At 34.7% G+C, this 20,530-nt stretch overlaps 1 protein-coding gene across 1 annotated transcript; it reads left to right on the top strand.

Annotated features, from left to right (window-relative positions):
- The first annotated feature begins 5,617 nt into the window (after nt 1-5,617).
- Nucleotides 5,618-19,923, top strand: LOC142543228 (polyadenylate-binding protein-interacting protein 9-like). The gene is made up of 10 exons (XM_075650352.1): nt 5,618-6,341; nt 8,021-8,131; nt 8,215-8,259; nt 9,826-9,898; nt 9,981-10,093; nt 10,528-10,587; nt 10,855-10,902; nt 10,989-11,057; nt 19,569-19,630; nt 19,702-19,923. Exons 1-10 carry the CDS (start codon nt 6,015-6,017, stop codon nt 19,748-19,750), a joined length of 957 nt encoding a protein of 318 aa, XP_075506467.1. The 5' UTR covers nt 5,618-6,014; the 3' UTR covers nt 19,751-19,923.
- Nucleotides 19,924-20,530: the final 607 nt, after the last annotated feature.

The following is a 20,530-nucleotide window of genomic DNA, read 5'->3' as shown; positions in this document are numbered from 1 at the left end:
TCCAATTAATATAATCAGAAAATCATAACAATTCCATAATCAATCTGTTCTTCGATCTGACTTCGATTCTACGATGTCTAACATATCCAGAACACCATATATTGATCAAATAATAATTCCTCCAATATCATAATTTCAAATGATAACAGAACTCAATAAAACTTACGTCCTTTTGAGGCTATTGACGAGAGGATCTCAGAACTGTGCTCGGATTGAAATTCTGATAACCGGATCTCACACAATCAAAATCTAAACTATTAAGAACCTTGAGGAAATTTCTATGGGATTCTCGATTTTCTTCCCTGGAAGTGCTGAAGGAGATGAAATTATATACATCCAAAACACATGGCAAAGACAAGTGTCCACTCAAATCCAATATTGCACTTTAGCCCTTGAATTTTTCACTAATTGCAATTTGATCCTCACAACTCTTTTTAATTCAATTTCAATCCTAATTAATTACAAAAACCGTGGAATCTAATTCATCATTCCAAAATTCGTAAATTAAATAATCTCGGATTAAAATGCTAAAATCTCGGGCCTTACAAAGAAACCCACGGACAATCCAAAAACAAAGAAGATCAAACTAATCAAGCATGTCTCAGAGCCGTTGGTACCAACACCAATCCCACTCGTTCCCATTTCTAGCTTGAAGTGTATTAGGCTGGTTGAACCTGAAATAATCGCCAAATAGTTTGGACTGCCTGTCATTGATCCCAAGGCCAAAAGAAAGGACATTCTGGTCAAAGAACCAAATTTATCATCAACTTGACCATGGAAAAGGGTAAATTAAATTGCAAAGGAATGAATGCTAAACTTTGACCAATGGGTGAAACGGAGCACCGTTGTTTTGATCGATACAATTTGACAGACCAAGACTTTGAAAGAAGTGATCGTTCTATAGCTGAAGATGCTCAAGTGGTCAGAAACAAACATAATCTCCGAAGCTCTTTAGCGGCGAGATTTCATTGAATTGAAAGTTAAGGAAAGTATCTTACGATACTTAATTCAAAAAAGAAAGGAAAATCTCATTGTCAATTTTCCAACAGCACAAGATGACACATCTGTAATAAGTCAGCTCGAAATGGATGCACTATCACTATCCATGATGGTGAAGGTTAAGAGACATGATCTTCAACTTCTGGAGGCTGAAAAATGTTTCTTTTTTCTATGACAGAAGAAAGTCAGACCAATCAAAAGCCAGTCGTTGAGACAATCCCAGAAGTTTATGAAGAACTCATAGCCGTTGCTAAGAAGTTCAAGTAGTTGTCAAAGAATATCAAGCTACAACGGAGGCAATTCCAGTCAAAAGAAGCTCAAGCTGACACTGAGATGACTGAGTAGAACCTGGCCGAGAGCTAAGAAGCTCAAAATGATGTTGAAAAAATTATTCAACATCAAGTTCCGGATGAATATTTGAAAAAAAACGGAGAATACTGCATATGTTTCTCTTACATCTCCTGGTCAAACTCATACAAATCTCTTAGAGATTCCATTGATATCTGTGGATGGATTTTCCCAATCTCTGTCACAATTTGAGTTTGATAAAAACAAAATGGAACCCTCTTCTCCAATGATTAAATATTTTACTACCACAAGAGAGGAACCTCATCTGAAAAGGCACCACATTTGGAATCTCCCACAAAAACTCCAGCCGGTGATCAAACATTTGAAGATATCAATGCTTCAACCACACTTTCTGCCTGGCAAAGAAATTGTTATCTTCTTCGGACAGCCTGGCTCAAACGAAGTGGCTGATCCAAGGTCTAAAGACTTGGAAATTCATGTTGTTGACATGACAGCTAATCCTCATGCTGGTCATTCATCCATTACACTTTTCCAACATCTACCTTTTCAATCGGAGTCTCCAATTTTGGAAGAAGAATCTCATTCTGATCTCAATTTGAATATCTTTTCAGAATTTTACTACAATTCTTCAAAATTTCTGTTCGATCAAGTCTACCCTCGGAGCAAGGACCTCTCCATAATAGTCAACAATGTCGAAATCAAGTTGTTTGCTCATTCTGTGACATTTGAAAATTTTGGAAAGACATAATGCGTGATCTGGGATGTTTAGAAAAGAGCTGCAGACTTTTCACAATTGATCTATCTCTTGTAAAATGTCAGTTTGAATCTTTGGACCTTACATTGTCAGGATAAATCACCATATCCCAACAAGAAATAGAGGCCCTGCTAGATCACATCTAGACCACTATTGGCAGCCAGTTTCAAGAAATCTTGGTATATGTGCAAAATGGCGATGCCAAAAAAGGTGAAGTAGAAGACTATTAAAAATGTGAAGAACAGAAAAGACGAAGAGAAATGGCTAAATTTGAAAAAGATAGGAGGCGGTAAGAAGAAGAGAGAAAAAGAAAAGGAGGTGGCAGTGGCGGTTCAATTAGTAGAATAAAGGGAATATTTTTTTGTAATAATTTTTCAAATTTACTCACTATAATCAATGAAATACAATTCATCTTTCTGATCTACATCATTTTATAACTGATCTTACATCTTTACAGCTTAGTTTTGTCATCACAAAAGAGGGAGAAATTATTAGAATATTTTCTGTTACACTTAAGTTTTGGTGATTGACACAATAAACAGTATCAACCTGTTTCAAAATCCAGACGCTCATTTTATTGTAATACAGGTTTTTCAAACCGCTGGATTTCTTCAAGCCATTTCAAGATTTCAAGCCGTTCGCTTTAGAAATCAAACCATTGGACTTTATTGAACTTCAGTTGCAGACATCTTCTGACAAATAACCTATCCAAAATATTGAATGGAGTGCACGACTTCAAACCATTGTTATCCAACCGCACTACAAAAAGGCAAGTATTGATGATTCTTAAAAGGATGGTGCATTTCGAGTTGCTCAGATAAAGCTCAATATAGAAAGAATACACAGAATCCTACCAACTTCTGAAATGACAGAAAGCCACTCTATTTGGATATGATGTGTCAGCTTTATCAAATGTATGAACTTAAAATCAAGAGAACATTAATGAGTATTTAATGATAAGTACGGAGTATGTCTATATTATCGGAAATACTATAGATGGTCGCTAAAAAGAGATTTTGATTGTTGAAGCACTATACTATAAATATGTAGTACATCTCGGAGAAGAAGACTACAAAAACTATTTCAGATCCTTGAAGATCTCAAGAAAATAAGAATTTGCATATTTAAGATTTTTAAGCACATTTAAGATTTCTATTTTCTGAGTGCTCAACCAAAGCACACTCAAATCAGAATATATTAGATTTACAAGGATCAATCTGTTCCACCTCAACCAAGTTAAGTCGTCGCAACGCTGACTATTGGGTCATCATTATTATTCGTTGTGTTGTCTAGTAAATCGAGAGTTATTAAATATTGATGCCTTGTAAAGAGATAACTAAGAGTTTCAGTCTAGGCAGTGTGATAATTTATAACTAAAGTGAGATGTTACAAGACGTTGTAAAGTCAATGTATTTTAGTGGAAACATTCTTAAGTGGAAGAAGAGGTAATCTAGGAGTTTTATCTATGATCATCCATAAAAAATTTTGTGTCCTTTACCGACACAATTTCACCTCTCTGCTCATTAATATCTTTAGATTGTTTCTTGTTAAATTGTCAACCTTTGTGTTTATGACTAGCCTAACCAGACAGTTTCTGTACTTATTTTTATAACAGGTTGTTTAGTAAGTCTAGTCGTTTAAGAATACCTCTTAACAGTTTGAAATCTGTTGAGAACATTTTAAAGATTTTCAAATAAATTTAAAAGCATATATGCACCCCTCTCTAAACATGTTTTTGTTCCTAACAATAATATATAACTTGGTTTTAGTCCACTGAGAAGTTTCAATTTACAACTGTCACTGGATATACACACGTTAATTTTAAATTTAATTGGGTTAATTATCTATGAATACTAAATTTGTTTTCATTGTTCCCTCTTAATATTATTGCTCTTATTTACAAATAAGCATATTTAACAGATTTGTTGCATTCAACTGAGGTCGATAAAAAATGCGTTGAATTCACCAACAGATGTTTGTTCTATTAGAAGGCGGCCGGTGGCTCGGGCGAGAGATTTCTTTATTTGTATATTTATAAGACTTAATATGGTTTAAAGTAAAGATGTTTATGTCATTTCATTTTAGTTAGAGACGTAAATTTTAGTTAGATATTACTTCTCTCACTCAGAGGTATTTATGTCATTTACCCATTTAAAATTCACATATGTTTTTATTTCATACTCACAACCTTATGTCATTTCATTTTAGTGAGAGACGTAAATTTTAGTTAGATACTACGTCTCTCACTCAGAGGTATTTATATCATTTACCCATTTAAGATTCGCATATATTTTTATTTCATACTCACAACCTTATGTCATTTCATTTTAGTGAGAGACGTAAATTTTAGTTAGATACTACGTCTCTCACTCAAAGTATTTATATCATTTACCCATTTAAGATTCGCATATATTTTTATTTCATACTCACAACGGTTTTGTTCATAATGCTGTTTTCTATATATAATATTTATCTTTGAGTGATAATATAGACAAAATAATGTCTTGATATAATTTTTAAAATCCCAAAATATATCTATTTATTTTTTAGCCCCTTATTTTTTAAATGAAAAATTAGATTTAAGTTAAAAAAACATAGAAAATTATTAAAAATAAAAAATATTTTATTTTAAATTTTATTTTTATAATAATACTTATATAAAAAACCGACTACATATGTACTTAAAGCGTGCACACGTAGCTGGTATAAATTAAATTCCCACGTATTTCATACAATCGAAATATATATCGATTAATAGCATTTCTTTCAATAATTAAAAAACTCTGTCTATCAATATTATATTATTTATTAAACAATAAATAACGAATTTATTTTTTCAAATAAATATTGAAAATCCGAAGACAAAAAAAAAACTTCAATAAAAACTGAAATATTACAAATATATAAAAACTACTTATTCTATATAATAATATCTGCTAAATATACCTCACAGCAAGAAACTCATGCTCGGGTGAGTATCACATATAACTCATATATATATATATATATATATATATATTTATATATGTGATTATTTTGCGTTACATTTGAAATATTTATCCTCCTATGATGTTGTCAAAATATTAATCATTAGATTATCAACATATATATTAACTTACATAAAAATATGAGAGACTCATATGATCTAACTATATTAGATAGGAGAGTAGGTCTCTTGTGAGACGGTCGAGCGAAATTTTATCTGTAAGACGGGTTAATCCTACCGATATTCACAATAAAAAGTAATAATTTTAGCATAAAAAGTAATACTTTTACGTAGATGACCCAAATAAGAGATCTGTCTTACAAAATACGATCAATGAGACCGTTTCACGCAAGTTTTTGTCTAGATAGGAGAACCCCATGTAACTTAGTCTAACTCATAAAAATTTAAAATATAATATAATATTTAAATTAAGAATTATTTTTATAAACTGTTTTGTTAATATATATGTATATATATATATATAAATAATTTAGATATTATATTATTTTTAAAATTTTGAACAGTTATATAATAACATCATATGGTAGAAAAGCCAAAGCCAAGCCACCTGTTGGCTCCTCCAATGCACCTACACTCGAAATCACTGCCACTTGTGTTGTATTTCTGTTCGAAAAACCATTGAAAATTCTTGCATTCTTATTCTTAACCTTCTGCCTCACTCTTGCTTTCGTTTCTGTCGTTTTACACCAAATGGGATTACGTACATACTAGTAAATTACGGGAACCCACCAAAGATTGTACATAGAGATTACCCAAATATGAAAGAGAGGGCCATTTGTTGTTTTATGAATTTAATTCTGTATCGGTATAAAGATTGATTTTTTGCATTGAGGGATAACGATAGCATAAAAAGACGGGTGCTTTCTATTAATCTATTCTTTTTATTCAAAGTTTTGGGCTTGTTTAGTGTGTTTTTTTGGCCATTTCGATTTTCCAGTCGTGGAGATGGATTCCCTTTCTGCTGTTGTTGAGCCTTCATCACCCAAAAACACCATGGCTAATGATGCAAAAAATGTTGAAGATAATGCTGACACAAACGTCAAGGAGTCTGGGGAAACTGAAAACGTTGAGGACTCTGTTTTGAGTGCCAATGCTGATCAGAAATCAGAACTGGAAATTAAAGAAATAGTTGATATGCTGAAGGAACTGAAGCTGAATCCCTTGGCTGAGGAGTTCTTTCCTTCTTACTTTTATCATGGTTCCATGGAGGCTATCTCTGTTGTGCCATCTGATTATGATTTGGGATATCATGGTTCCTCAAACAATAGAAGGGTAAAAAATCAATGCTGTGTTGAATTGATTTTTATGGTGGTCTTTGTTTAATTATTTGACGTTTCAATGATGATTTATAATCTGTTTTGGCTGTTAATGCAATTTTTTGTTGGAGTCTTTTCAGGCTTTATTGTTTGTGGAGTTGATATTAGATCTGTGGAGACTTGCTTGCTGGCTTTTATGACAGTGAGATGAGAGTGATAAGACCTCAATTGGGAATCTTTGCCTCATTTAGTCCTTGATTGTCAGGATGGTTGTTTTTTATACTGATGTTTCTGTCTTGTTATGTGTTTATCCACACTTGTACGTGGAATTTTCATGATCTGATGTATCTATCAATTAATTGGTTAGTCGAGATGATTCTATAATAATAAATGGTTTAAATCGAAAATTTTGTTGATGGGTAAAATTTGATGTTTTGTCAAGCGAAATTTGAGGATTGATCACCTCTTCCCTTGCATAAATGTTAAAATGTTTTTCCATGCTTTACCTTTTTGGCTGTTGGAATGGTTTAAGTGCTTGAACGATTTATTCTGATGTCATATCGCTTAAATATATTGAATTAAATCCCAATCCATGCTTTTTGTCGTTAATTGGATTTTCAACAGTTCGGTACTTCGGTTGTAGAAGTATTCTTTTTTTAAGATTTTGACGGTTTACAAAGATGATCTGTTGACGTTTCTTTGCTAGATGGATTACAGATTCCATTTTGTCGTAATAGCATTTAAGTTCAGTATGTTTTGGCGCAGAAATTCGATATTATTACTAACGGTTGTGTGTTTGCCTATTTTACGTCGTTAACTCCTTTGCTGGTTTTTTGTTTTTTTTTTTGTAACGAATAATCCAAACGACCAACTTGTCGTCATGCGAATTAATAACAGATCCAAATACTTTTCGAATGAAGAATCTTTGCCAAATGTTTATATCTTCTTATGACGAACAATTTAATTCTATTAGCGACACTCACATGGTTACCTACTTTGACACTTGAATAATATGGCTTGAACTTCTATATTTTGCGCAGTGTTCTAAATGGCTTTGTCTAAGGTGGTCCGAGGCTATCCGGCGGGCGAGCAGGCGGGCGAGGCGATCATGATTTTAAAATCATAGTCAACTGTCAAAGTCAAATAATTTTTAAAACCAGTCAAAGTTAATCAATTTTAAAAATTCTAAATATAATAAAAACACCTCTCAATCTCTTTTGTATTTCCTTTTGGTTTCAAGTATCCTCCATATTCAGCCACCACCTGCCTCAGACCACCTCTAGCCGCCGCAGCCATCAGCCACCACCTTAATTATCTTGTTGATTTGCATTCATATATTTATTTGCACTTATCTAGATCGTATTATATTGTATGAAATTTTTTTATGCATAAACAATATTTAATTATATATATTACATAAAAAATGATGATTATTTATAATTACATTACATGATTATATATAACTTATAAAAAATTGCTAAAAAAATTCAACCGCCTAGGCACAGTGACCGCCCCGCCACCGCCACCGCCTCCCCCAATTTACAACATTGATTTTGCGTACTATCGTTGCTATGCGGTCTGATTGGACACGTCAGTATTTAGTTTTTATATGCCAAATGTCATTCCTTCCGTTTGGTTGGAATTCTCATACTTTTAGCTTTACTCAGTTATTGACTCCATGTACTGTGTTTTCAGAGAAGAAACTACCACAACCACAGTCGGTGGAGGATGAGTGGCCGAGCATTTAGAGCTCAACGGGAAGATAACATTAGGCGCACAGTCTATGTATCGGACATCGATCACAATGTGAGTAAAGATTATAAAGTTATCTATCCATTCTATAAACTTAGAAATGACATTGGGACCTTTTTTTCGTTTTTTTAAATAAGATAACCGAGGAGCGGCTTGCTGCCTTATTCAGTGGTTGTGGACAAGTAAGTAACTCTTCCACGAGATAATTTATTTGAATTGTAAAGTTGAAAGCTAGCTAATTACTTCCTTATACATACAATTTTAGGATTGCATTTCTCTTAGATCGTGATATTTGAAGTCTTTTGGTTCTGAATTCTTGTGATTTAAAAGGCAGAGATACAAACACTCACTTATTGTTACAAAATGAGATTCCTTGTTTTAAACTAGTTAGTGGGTTGACACTGGAGAATCGTGATTCATCTAGGCTCATTAACGAGGAATACTGATTTTTTGTTGGGGGCAATCTAGCGGTTCCTCAAACAGGAAGTTTTTAGCGAGTGAGATACCCTGTTAATTATTTTCTGTCTTCTTTACTACTAGTACTTCCACAATAGAGATAAATATGCATTTTAACGGTTTCTAAGAATTTGTGCTTGTCTACCAAGTACCATCTAATTCTTGACATGTGTGGTTACTTTTGTATCTGATCAAAACTACCGACAATGCCTTCACTTGGTTATGGCTGCCTTCAAAAGAGGAAATAGCGACCACTTTCTTATAAATAATTTGTTTTAGGCACATATGCCAATTAGTATCTTTCTATTGGGAAAGCAAGATGACTTGAATTGGGTTACAGTTCTTCAGACTTATCAAGTGGAACACTTTCACGCAATTGCAGCCATAATCTTCCTAAAAATGGATTGTATCATTCACATTTGATGGATCCGAATTCCTCCCTCACTTGAAACCATGAAATAAAAAAGCATGTAAAAAAGTGTAGTATGAACCTTAGTGTCCTTCACTACATTTTTATAACTCCTTATCCTGACCTCTATAGAAATCTTTATGTTTTCAAAATAGTTTCTTTTGCAGAATGCGATGATTATTTTTCTACCACAATTTATTATAAAACACCCTGATTTTAAATTGTCGATAATATGATTGACAAGCCGGTATGTGGATCAGGAGCACGTCTTATGCTATGGGAAGCAATGGGTCTAGTTTCTTTGACCTTGAATGAACTTTCTTTGCACAGGATAATTCGCTAAACTCTTAATACAAACCAGCGTATATAGCACATGCAATGTATGTATCATATGGTGCATGTAATTTTAGATGAGTCACTGAACTTTTAAATTCACATATTTACATAATGGTTCAACAATCATCCTAATAAAAAGCCTATTAATACAATCCTACATGTTTTTATGTCTTAAAATCTGAATGGGAAATTAGATTATTTATTCAGATGGTTTTTGGGCTTCCATTGTAGCAGAATCACAAAATCATACAATTTACGAATTTCATTTAAATTTTACACCTTTTGAAAATTATGCTAGAATTCATAATCTTATCTGTATATGGGAAATTTTTAGTCCCTACCGTGAACCATAGTCATGATCTAGTCGTATACGAACATGAAAGCTAGAAGGTGATAAGGAAGAGAGGTAATTTAATGACACCCTTCAATCTAATATATGCTAATATACAGTAATAGATGAAGAATCTATAGTGCAACTACAGGTTGTTGATTATCAAGTTAGTGACTTTGATAATTGTTTCTTCATGTGGTTTTATTGACTTGGCAGGTTGTTGATTGCCGAGTTTGTGGTGATCCACATTCCCGGCTTCGCTTTGCCTTCGTGGAATTTTTGAACGATTGTAGGTCTTTTTTTTTCTCGCACTACTTGTTTGGTCAATTTCTATTATGCTAATTGGATCGCACCTGAATTAATGCGAACAGATTCTGCTAAATCTGCTCTTCATCTCAACGGAACACTCTTAGGTTTCTCTCGTGTGAAGGTCTTGCCTTCTAAAACTGCTATTCTTCCTGTGAACCCAACATTCCTTCCCAGGGTAAGATCAAGTCACTCAATAGATTTCTCATTGAAATCGTTTGTCCCAATGCTCAAGCTCACGAGAGTCTGCAGAGTCAATAGTTTTATACTTTTAACACACCCACGTGCATGTAAGACGGAGGCTAGAATATATTCCTGGAATAATTATATAAGGTGTATCTATGCAAGTTGGTGTAGTACTAGGCAACAAAGACCAACTTAAGAAAATGTATGGGATTTAGTGCTCCAGCTATCTTGAACTTTTGCCCTCTTGGCTTTGGAATAATCATGAAACTGTTTTTGCTAAAGGCTCAAACTCCTCAGAGGCAACGCAATCATATTTATGTATTTTAATTTATTTTCCCTCTAATCACACACACACTCACACACAAACACACACACATATATCAATTTGACATGTTAACTGTAATTTTATCCAATACATATTTGTAGTCAGAGGATGAACGTGACATGTGTATGAGGACGGTGTACTGCACAAATATTGATAAGAAGGTATGCGTACTGCAACATGATTTCTTCAATTTTGTACTTGGTGACATATGATGAATAAATTGATAACACTCCTATGTGGGTACTGTATAGGTTTGTCTTTAACCAATCTCAATGTGAATTTTCTTAAGCCTTTTTTCTGGATTATCCTCAAGTGCTCACCTGTGAACAATCAAACCTTGTCATCTTGTTCCCCTCGTGGATAATTAAAAGTTAAATTTTTTAACAATTTTCATGTCAATGTTCTTGTTATATGACTCATATGGGCAGGTCTCTCAACTTTATGTCAAGAATTTCTTTGAAGCAAGATGTGGAGAGGTATGGCTGAAAGTTTAAGCTTGGGTTGGTTTTGCAAGTTTTCAGATTGGAAGTGTTCTGTGACTTGAAGAATATTGTATCTGTAGGTTTCTCGAATGAGGCTCTTGGGGGATCACACACATTCAACTCGAATTGCTTTTGTCGAATTCTTCATGGTATGTTACTTTCATGGCTTGATTTTGTGCGGCTATGTTATTAGGCTTCTTGTTTCCATTCAGGAATTTCATTGTCTTTTCCAAGGTTCTTTATGGTCATAAATAGGCTTATGAATATGGAAAATAACTTTACCATACATTAAGTTTATTTATTGCCTCTAGTCTAGTCATAGACTCTTCTATCCAATCTAGTTGTTTATCACTCATTGAATCGTAAATAAACTAAGATATCAGAATTTTATTTTATTTTTTAAAAGGATCAACTGTCAAATACTTATTTTAGTAAAAATTACCTTTTATTTGTTTCGAAAACTACACCTACTTCTATTTTTTTAAAAATATCTATATCTATACTTATATTAAAGTTGAGCAAAGGAGACTGACAATTTCTTCGTTGGTATGGTCTTCAATTAAATGACGACATCGCCCTTCACTTTTTTTTGTTTGTTCTGGCTCTTATATTGATACAAAGTTAAATTACCAACTCTTTACTAAAAATTAACTCAACTAAAAAACATTAATAAAAAACCGAATTGTACAAGCGTGCAACACGTGCAACGTGACATTTGGGTGCAATAATTGTCCCTGCTTGGTAGAGCGATCGAACCGTGGTGCTTGCGCTGCTGTGTGGTTTAAAAGATTTGAGTTTCACTATTACCACCAGCTATAACTTTTGGTAAAGCGGCAAGCGCTCGGTTCTACAATTGTTATCAGAGCTAAGGTCACGGGTTCGATTCCCATTGATTGCAAGGAGTGCAATTATTGGGAGGAGATTGTTGGTTGCAATAATTGTCTCTGCTTGGTAGAGCGATCGAACCGTGGTGCTTGAGCTACTGTACGGTTTAAAAGATATTGAGTTGCACCATTACCACCAGCTATAACTTTTGGTAAAGCGACAAGCGCTCGGTCCTACAGTGACTCTAATATATCTAAAGCAAGAGACCGTAATGGTATGTCAAGGGTTCACCGATTTCTTTTCCAAAAATACCTCGAACAAACCACAATATTATTATCAATGTCACTAAAAGACGAAAACAAAATTTAGACCACAAAAAGAAGAATAAAGTAAACTTAAAAAAAGTAACAACACAAAAATTTATTCAAATATATAAATACATCTAACAGGTGTTCAAGAACACTAGCATTAATCATATACTAGTTGATGATTTATTAATGAACCTTATTCTGGATATGTAGTTTAATTTTTTTCCTTGTCTCTTACCTTAGCATTCTAAGATTAAGATATTAAGAACTAATCAGTTGGTAACAGTGAGAACTGAAATGCCAAAAAGTGCTTGAATTTAATGAGACAAAGTTCAAGTTGACAAATTGAAACGATATAAAGGGGCAGTGGAGAAGAATGTTTTAAAAACTTCATTGATTTTCAAAAGATTTTTTCCAAGTTATTGTCTGTTTTAGATACTCGGCAATTAGCTTTTCGAATAAGATTAGAACACAAAGAATTTAGATTGGAACGTTTCAGACAATGTGCTACTGCTCAAACTAAATTTTAAGAACTTACTTGTACACAGAGTTTGGTAAAATATACGAGTTTTAATGAGCGTGGTAATGTAAAGATATGAGGTAAAAACAATAAGGAGACCAAAAGGTAATGAATGTCTGAAGGTGATGTAATCCTTCTACAACTCGTTTCTTCTGCTCATAAAGAAAATACCAAGTGACTTTGATCTAAATTCTAAACCAATATCCAGAGCCTCTACCATGGGTAACTTCACACCAATAAATCTCCAATCTTCTGGCACTACATTTATGCCACAACCTTGGGGTGATGACTCTAAATCACTCTAAATATAGAAATGCTTATTTTGATACCCATCTTTTGTGTATTTGAAATCAATTATAACTACTAACGGAAATGCTTATTTTGATATGGATTGGATTTGATAGTCATTTGATTTTGTTCCTCTAAACAAATTGAAATTTGAAACCATGGATCTCCAACAATCCAAACTATTGAACAATATGACAGACAATATTAGGAGAAATAATTCTCTTATTTCTTATTTTTTTAAAGTCATGGATTAATACACTTTACATAGATCAAAAGAGTAAAATCAAATCCCACTAAATCTAGGAAATATTCTATCATACCGATAATTTAGGATCCTAGTTCAAAATTGCTATCAAATCCTAACTACTTCAACACAAAAACGTGCTTGAGTGATTTCTTTAGCTTGCACACCTTTGGTCTAAATTGATCAGTAAATCTAGGTGGTGGTTCCATGTACATTTCCTCTTCTAGAGTACATTTGGAAAGGCGTTCTTCACGTCTAGTTGATTTAGTGGCCAATCAAGATTAGCTGCAGCAGAGTTAATAACTCGAACTGTATTGAGTTTGGCCACTGGAGAGAAAGTTTCTGTGTAGTCAACTCCATATGTTTGGGTGAAGCCTTGGGCAACCAAGTGTGCTTTACACCGTTCCAAAGATTCATCAGAGTTGTATTTCGGGGAAAATACCCACTTATACCCTATAACAGATTTTCCACTTGGTAGGTCAGTCGTCTCTCAGGTAGAGTTTTTTCTAGAGCTCTCTCCTCACAAATTGCCTCTCTCCATTCAGTGATCTTAGAGCTTCCTGTACATTCTTAGGATTATTGATGGCTTCTAACTGAGAGACCAACGAACAATAGGAGGATGCCGGTTTTTTAGAAGAGATAAAGTTTGAGATTGGGTGTATTGTGCATGACCGGGTACCTTTTCTCAGGGCAGTGAGAAAATCACTGTTGTTTTCAGGAGTGGTCGAGACATCATTCTGAGTTTCAAAATCCAGTCCACGAGTTGACTCATGGCATTGTTGAATGAGAGGGTCTCCCCCTTTCTTTGCATCCTTCTTCCTTGTGTAAACCAACCCTTAAAATTGTTTCTCACATGTCTCTATTGTTATGTCAGATTGATTAAAGTTTGAAATTTCGTAGTACTAGTTCTACATTAAAATCAGGCTCGGTTAAGTGGTCAACTTCACTATCTTTAGACTTTCCCTAAAGATGAGGCATGTAGAAGGACTTGCCTTCAACAAATGTTATATCCATGGAAATAAAAAATAATTTGGAAATAGTGTCAAAACACTTGTAACCCCGTTGGTTTGCTGGATACCCAACAAAGATACATTTTCGTGCCTTTGGTTCCAGTTTCAAGATACCAGGATCAAAGTTATGAACAAATGCTAGACTGACAAAAATTTTTAGAGGGATTTTAGTGAGAAGACATGTATTGGGAAAATTTTTTTGGAAAATATTCACGGGGATTGAAAATTCAAAATCCTAGATGGTAGTCTATTTGTCAAATAAGTGGCTGTTAGAACTTCTTTTCCCCAAAGATACTTAGGCACTTTAGTTTGAAAACTAATTGCTCGAGCAATTTCAAGGAGATGTCTGTTTTTTCGTTCAGCCACACCATTTTGTTGAGGTATATGGGAACAGGAGCTTTGGTGAATGATCCTTTGCTCTTGAAAAAACTTGCCAAGTATATTGTTAAAGTATTCCCGCCCATTGTCACTCCGAATTTTTTTGATCCTAGTGTGGAATTGAGTCTGAATCATTTGGAAAATTTTTGAAATGTGACCCCTGCATCACACTTATCTTTCAAAAGAAAAACCCAAGTCAGGCATGAATGATTATCAATGAAAGACACAAACTACCGTTTATCAGCAAGTGTTGTTACTTTGCAAGGGTCCCAAACGTCAGTATGAATTATTGTAAATGGCATGGACTTTTTATAAGGTTGAGATGATGTTTGGCTAACTCACAATATTCACAATACAGAGTAGAAATATTTTTATTGATAAACAACTTGGGAAACATTTTTTCAAATAAATAAAGTTTGGATGACCTAACCGACCGTGCCATAATAAAATATCGACACTTGAGTTGGAAGCAAACTTGAGACACTTATCTGGATCACGCCTGCCAAGGAAAGAGTTGGCAGTAAGGATGTAGAGGCTGCCATCCTATTTAGCATTGCCAGTCATCGTCCCCGAGGCCAGGTCCTAAATTCACAATGAGAGGAAAAAAATATGACTCAACACGTAAGATTAACGATGAGTTTGGTGATTGACAATAGATTAGTTGATAGAGGAGGAACATATAACACATTCGTAAGATTCAAAGAAGAGGAAATAACAATAGTTCATTTACCTGCAACAGACGCAACAGAGCCATCGACAAGTTTAACTTTCTGGTTTCCTGCACACAGGATATATGAGGAGAACACTTGCGATAAACCTGTCATATGATCTGTTGCTCCGGAATCTAGAATCTAGACACTGTTAGGGTCGAATTAGCAATATTTGCACAAAGATAAATACCTTTCTAGGCCAAGGAACATGAGGGCTTGGATTTATCACGTCTAGAATAAAACAATTGGAATAGTTGCTCTAACTAAGCCTTGGTGAAGGGAAGGGAAGGGAATCTCAGGAGGGTGAGGGCATTCCAGAATTTTCACCACCTGCTTGAAGAGCTCGACCACCAGCATTCAATCTGTTGGTGCCAAATGTTCTCTTAAGATGGGCTGGTTTCCCATGTATTCTCCAGCAGGTTTCTATAGTGTTCCATGACTTTTTGCACTTCTCGCAAAATGGCCTCCCATCAGAACCCCTCTCTCGACTCACAAGGGCTGAGCCTTCAAACTCCATGGTGTGTTCAGAATGTTTCCGCATCACTTGGCGTCGAGTTTATTCATGTCTGACCTCGGAAAACACCACTCGAAGGTTAGGCAGAAGTTTGCGCCCAAATACATGTCCTCGAAACTCATCTAGATCCTTGTTTAACCCTGAAAGGAAGACAAACATCCTGTGTCGGTCTAGTTTTTCCTTGTAGCGGGTACAGTCCTTGCTACTCTCCCGCTCATTTGCATCGATAAAGTCCAATTCCTGCCATAGAATTATCAATTTGTTATAGTAAGTTGTGACGTCTTTCTTACCTTGTTGTATCTGCCATACCCGAGTATTTATCGTGTACAGTTGAGAGTAGCTTTCAAAATGGAAGTAGGTTTCTCGGACAGCCTCCCAAACCTCGCGACCCGTGGGTAAGAACATGAATGGTTTACCGATTGCTGGTTCCATCGAGTTGATCAACCATGCCGTGACCAATGAATTCTCGGAACGCCATTGCTTGTATCTCGAGTCAGTCGAACCCGGGACTTTCACTTCGCCGTTCACGAGTCCTAGCTTTCCTTTTCCATCAATCACAAGTCTGACTGATTGTGCCCACTCCAAATAATTTTTCCCGTTCAATTTGTAGATCGTTATTTGAAGAGAAGAATCCGAGGGCGTGACATGCGATTTGGTTCCGCCGTCGCTGCTTGAACTGGTGCCGACCATGGCTAATTTGAAATTCATGGCCGATTCTAACGTAGATACGCCGATACCATATAGAACAATATGGCAGACAATTTAAGGGTAAATAATTCTCTTATTTCTTATTCTTTAAAGTATGGATTAGTACACTTTATATAGATCAAAAGTGTAAAATCAAACTAAATCTGGGAAATATCCTATCATACTAATAATATAGGATCTTAGTTCAAAATTGAGCCCATCAAATCCTAACTACTTCGGCACAAACACGTCCTAAGTCTTGATGTTTGGTGCAGCTCAAAAGAATGTGATTTAGAGAGTTGACAGATTAAATGTGTTACCTCAAATACGTAAACGTAACTCTGAAAAACTCCAGCTTTTTTTAGATACGAATCAGCCTCGTTTATCAATGTTCAAAAATCAACTTGGGTTTTGTTGATTCATTTGTCATTCTTTGCTATAGAGGAGATGTACTATTTGGCATTGTGAACATTACTATTTTGTAGAGTTTGTTATTGTCCTTCAGCACTAAATTATAATGTTAATTTATCCCAAAAACCTAGAGAGAATGTGCGTTTTATTTGACTACTCCTGTACTCTAAGATCTACCTCATCATGGTATCTTTGGACTTCTCTAAGCCATTATGCATGTGTAGAAAAAAGATAGAAAAGAACTAGGATTTCTTATTGGTTCAAGGATAACAACACATAAAAGTAAATAGGAATGGCAAAGAGCAATTCAACAACTAATTTAGGCAATAATCAGAACAAAACGATGCATAATCTTTCTAACTAACCTGATTTATTGTAGTTTCCTAATTTATCTAAATGCAATCCCTTAATTATCACCATAAAATAACAATGAGTACCTTGATTATCAATGCTCCCTCTCAAGATGGTGCAAAGATATCAAATATCAATCATACCCAACTTGCTAACTTGAAGCTCAAATGATTGTCTCGTCAATCTCTACAGGAAGATATATGCAACCTGCATCATGGTGGGAATGAAAGAAGTACAAATGATCCCTACTTCAAGTTTCTTATTTACAAAATGTTGTCAATCACAAACATATTTAGTCCCTCCTTTACAAAATGTTATCAATCACAAACATATTTAGTCCGGTCATGGAAATGCGATCATGTGCTATGTTAATAACCAATTTTTTGTCACAGTACAATCTCATAAGGAGAGTAGAAGACTAATTGACCATTTAGGCTCTTTTAGAACCCTGTCAACCAAGTACTTCACACACTCCTTGAGCTACAGAACGAAATTCAGCTTCTGCACTACTTTTAACAACCATATTTTTTTTGCTTCTCAATTTAGTTAAGTTACCAAAACAAACATGTAGTATCCGGATGTTGATCTCCTATCAATGATTGAACGTGACCAATCTTCATCATTATAAACTTATTCTAGAAAAACAGACCTTTTCCGTGGAGTTGCTTTGCGGCTTCAAAGTGTTCGTCACTGGTAGAATGCATAAACTAACTTAGCATACTTAGAACAAAAGCTATAGCTAGTCGAGTATAAGATTTAAGAATCAGCTTCACATCTAGCCTTCGATACTTACCAGTATCTGCATGAACTCTATCTCATGTCTCCAAGTTTTACATTTGCTTCTATTAGAGTGGCAGTTGGCTTACACCCACTCGTACTAGTTTCTTTTAATAGTTCAAAGATGTACTGTTGTTGTGACATTACTATATCTCTACTTGACTTTTCAATTTCCATAAAATATCTTCTTACCGATTCAAGAGAGCTGGACCGAACCAAAAAAGATAGACCCACCATCAAAATATGTTTATACTAGTAAGAATAAGGAAGGTTTATATGAAGGAGAGAAATAAATGTGGAGAGTGAGACATTAATTAGCTATTCCATTCATTATATTTTGTCTGACGTTTTACTAGCTTTGGCTCTTGAGGGTTGCTTGTACATACGGAAACTGTGGGTCATCAATTTCCATTTCAATACAAATACATTTCAGTCAAAATTATTCGTTTCCTTGCTCTGTTTTTGTGTTCTTTTCAGCCATTTAATATAACATATCTTAAATCCCTCTCATCCTTGATCTCAAACTCCTTGGATAAACTTTGCTTCAATCGGTTTATTTCCTCAGTATCATCTCCTGTTAGAAGTATATCTTCTAACTAATTGATCAAGGTTGAGATCTTGTCCTTGTTATAGACCTATGTAAATAGAGTGTAATCGGCCTGCCATTGACGGTATGTCAGTATCCTTGACTCTTCACTTACTTTGTAAACCTCTCAAACGAGGCTCTAGGTGACTGGTGTTTCTCTAGGTGACTGTTCAACACCATAGAGTGATCGTTTTTGTTAACATACCTTGGATCCACACTTGTGAGAAAGACCAGGCGGTCCCGTTATGTAGACTTCCTCTTCAAGATTTCCACTGAGGAAAGCATTCTTTACATCTTAACAGATTCAAAGTCAAAGACCAGTCAAGTTTTGCAGCAATTAACAAGAGAACATGAATCATGTTTAGTTTTGGCACCGGAGAAAAAGTCTCAGAATAAACCACTCCACAAGTTTGTGTATAGCTAGCAACCGGTCAAGCATTGCATCTTTCAAGGACCAATCAGTCATATTCCATGGTGAATGCTGATTTATGGCCAATAACTTTTGGTTCTGATAGATCAACATTCTCCCAAGGCCCTTCTAAAGAGCTCCCATCATGTCAGAAATAGCTTCTTCCCATTTACAAATAGTTAGAGCTTTCTTCATATTATTCTGACACTCATGAGATGAAAGCACGAAAAAGGGCTGATACATTGTTATAAGAGATCAAGTTGGACAGAGCATGTCTGGCACATGACCTAGGTCCTTTTCCTGTGAGCAATTGGAAAATCATCTTGACTTGACTAATTGACTCGCATGAGGATTATTTCGGGAATTTCCAGTGGAATATTCATATTACGATCCAACCTTTTTTAGACTCTATGTGGTTCTTCTATTCTTTAACAAAAAGACAGTCCCTCTTTGTACTTTCAAGAAAGTAATTTATTTTCCTTTCTTTTTTGGTTTATTCATGTAAGATGTATGTTCTGCCACAGTAAACCATCCGTTTGATATTAAGATTTTTCCAGGCAAGAGTGTAAAATGCATCTGTAAACACGTACATGAATGGAGTTTACAGGTCTAACAAAATCGATGCTTTCCACAATTTTGCAGGCTGACAGTGCAATTTTGGCCCTCGACTGTTGCGGTGAAATTCTTGGATCCAAACGTATTCGGTAAGTACATAATGTTATCGCTACTTCCTATTCAGGTGGACAGATTTTCACGAAATCTAATCATCTTTCAGGGTCAGTCCTTCAAAGACGCCTGTGAGGCCAGAACTTCCCCAACCCTGAAGTGCAGTGATCCCCGTTGAGATGAAAACTTTATGAGTTATCCCTTTTCTCGAAACTGAGATATTACTCTCCGAGTACTTGACTAAATGGTCCCATTCTTACATGCCTTTTTTCGACTTGATACCAAATGCTATCTAACTTCAGTGCTATGAAACTTGGTCCTGGTTTACTAACTCTTTTAGATATCACCCTGTGATTTTTACTGTCTCGAGCAACCCATATAAATGCATCGGTATATAAAATTTTCAATAAGCGAAAGCATAATTTTATAATCATATTGGTACACAAGATTTTCGGGAAAAAAAAAGGACATATTTTTATTTCTTGGATCCCAAAAGTGCTTGTATGTTTAAATATTTTTATTTTATTTACTACTAATGTAATTAGAATGCAAATCATTAAAAAAATATTTTAAAATTTTTAAATAATATATATCATTTGCTATACATTTTTTCAGCACAATCCTTTTTTTCCCCTAAAAAACACCAACCAATCCCCAATATGGTTCAAGTTATTGGATTATGTAATATAAATAGAGTATACATGAATTCTATATAGAGCTTTATATTGAAGTCCTGTTAAAATAATTTGTGATTTTCAAAATTAGTCGTATCCTAGAAAATTTATTACAAGAATTACAGTTATTTCACGTGTGCGTATGTAACCTGAAACACTCATAGAAGAATCCACCAAAGAATCAGAATAAAATAGTAACAAGTTTATTTGCATCATTTACTAAATATATATTGCCTAATTCTGTAAGTTCGATTTCGATATGCC

The sequence above is a fragment of the Primulina tabacum genome, chromosome 4 (genome assembly GCF_025594145.1).
Source record: "Primulina tabacum isolate GXHZ01 chromosome 4, ASM2559414v2, whole genome shotgun sequence".
Lineage (NCBI taxonomy): Eukaryota > Viridiplantae > Streptophyta > Magnoliopsida > Lamiales > Gesneriaceae > Primulina > Primulina tabacum.
Note: the sequence above shows the minus strand (reverse complement) of the source record. Positions and strands in the feature narration are given on the sequence as shown.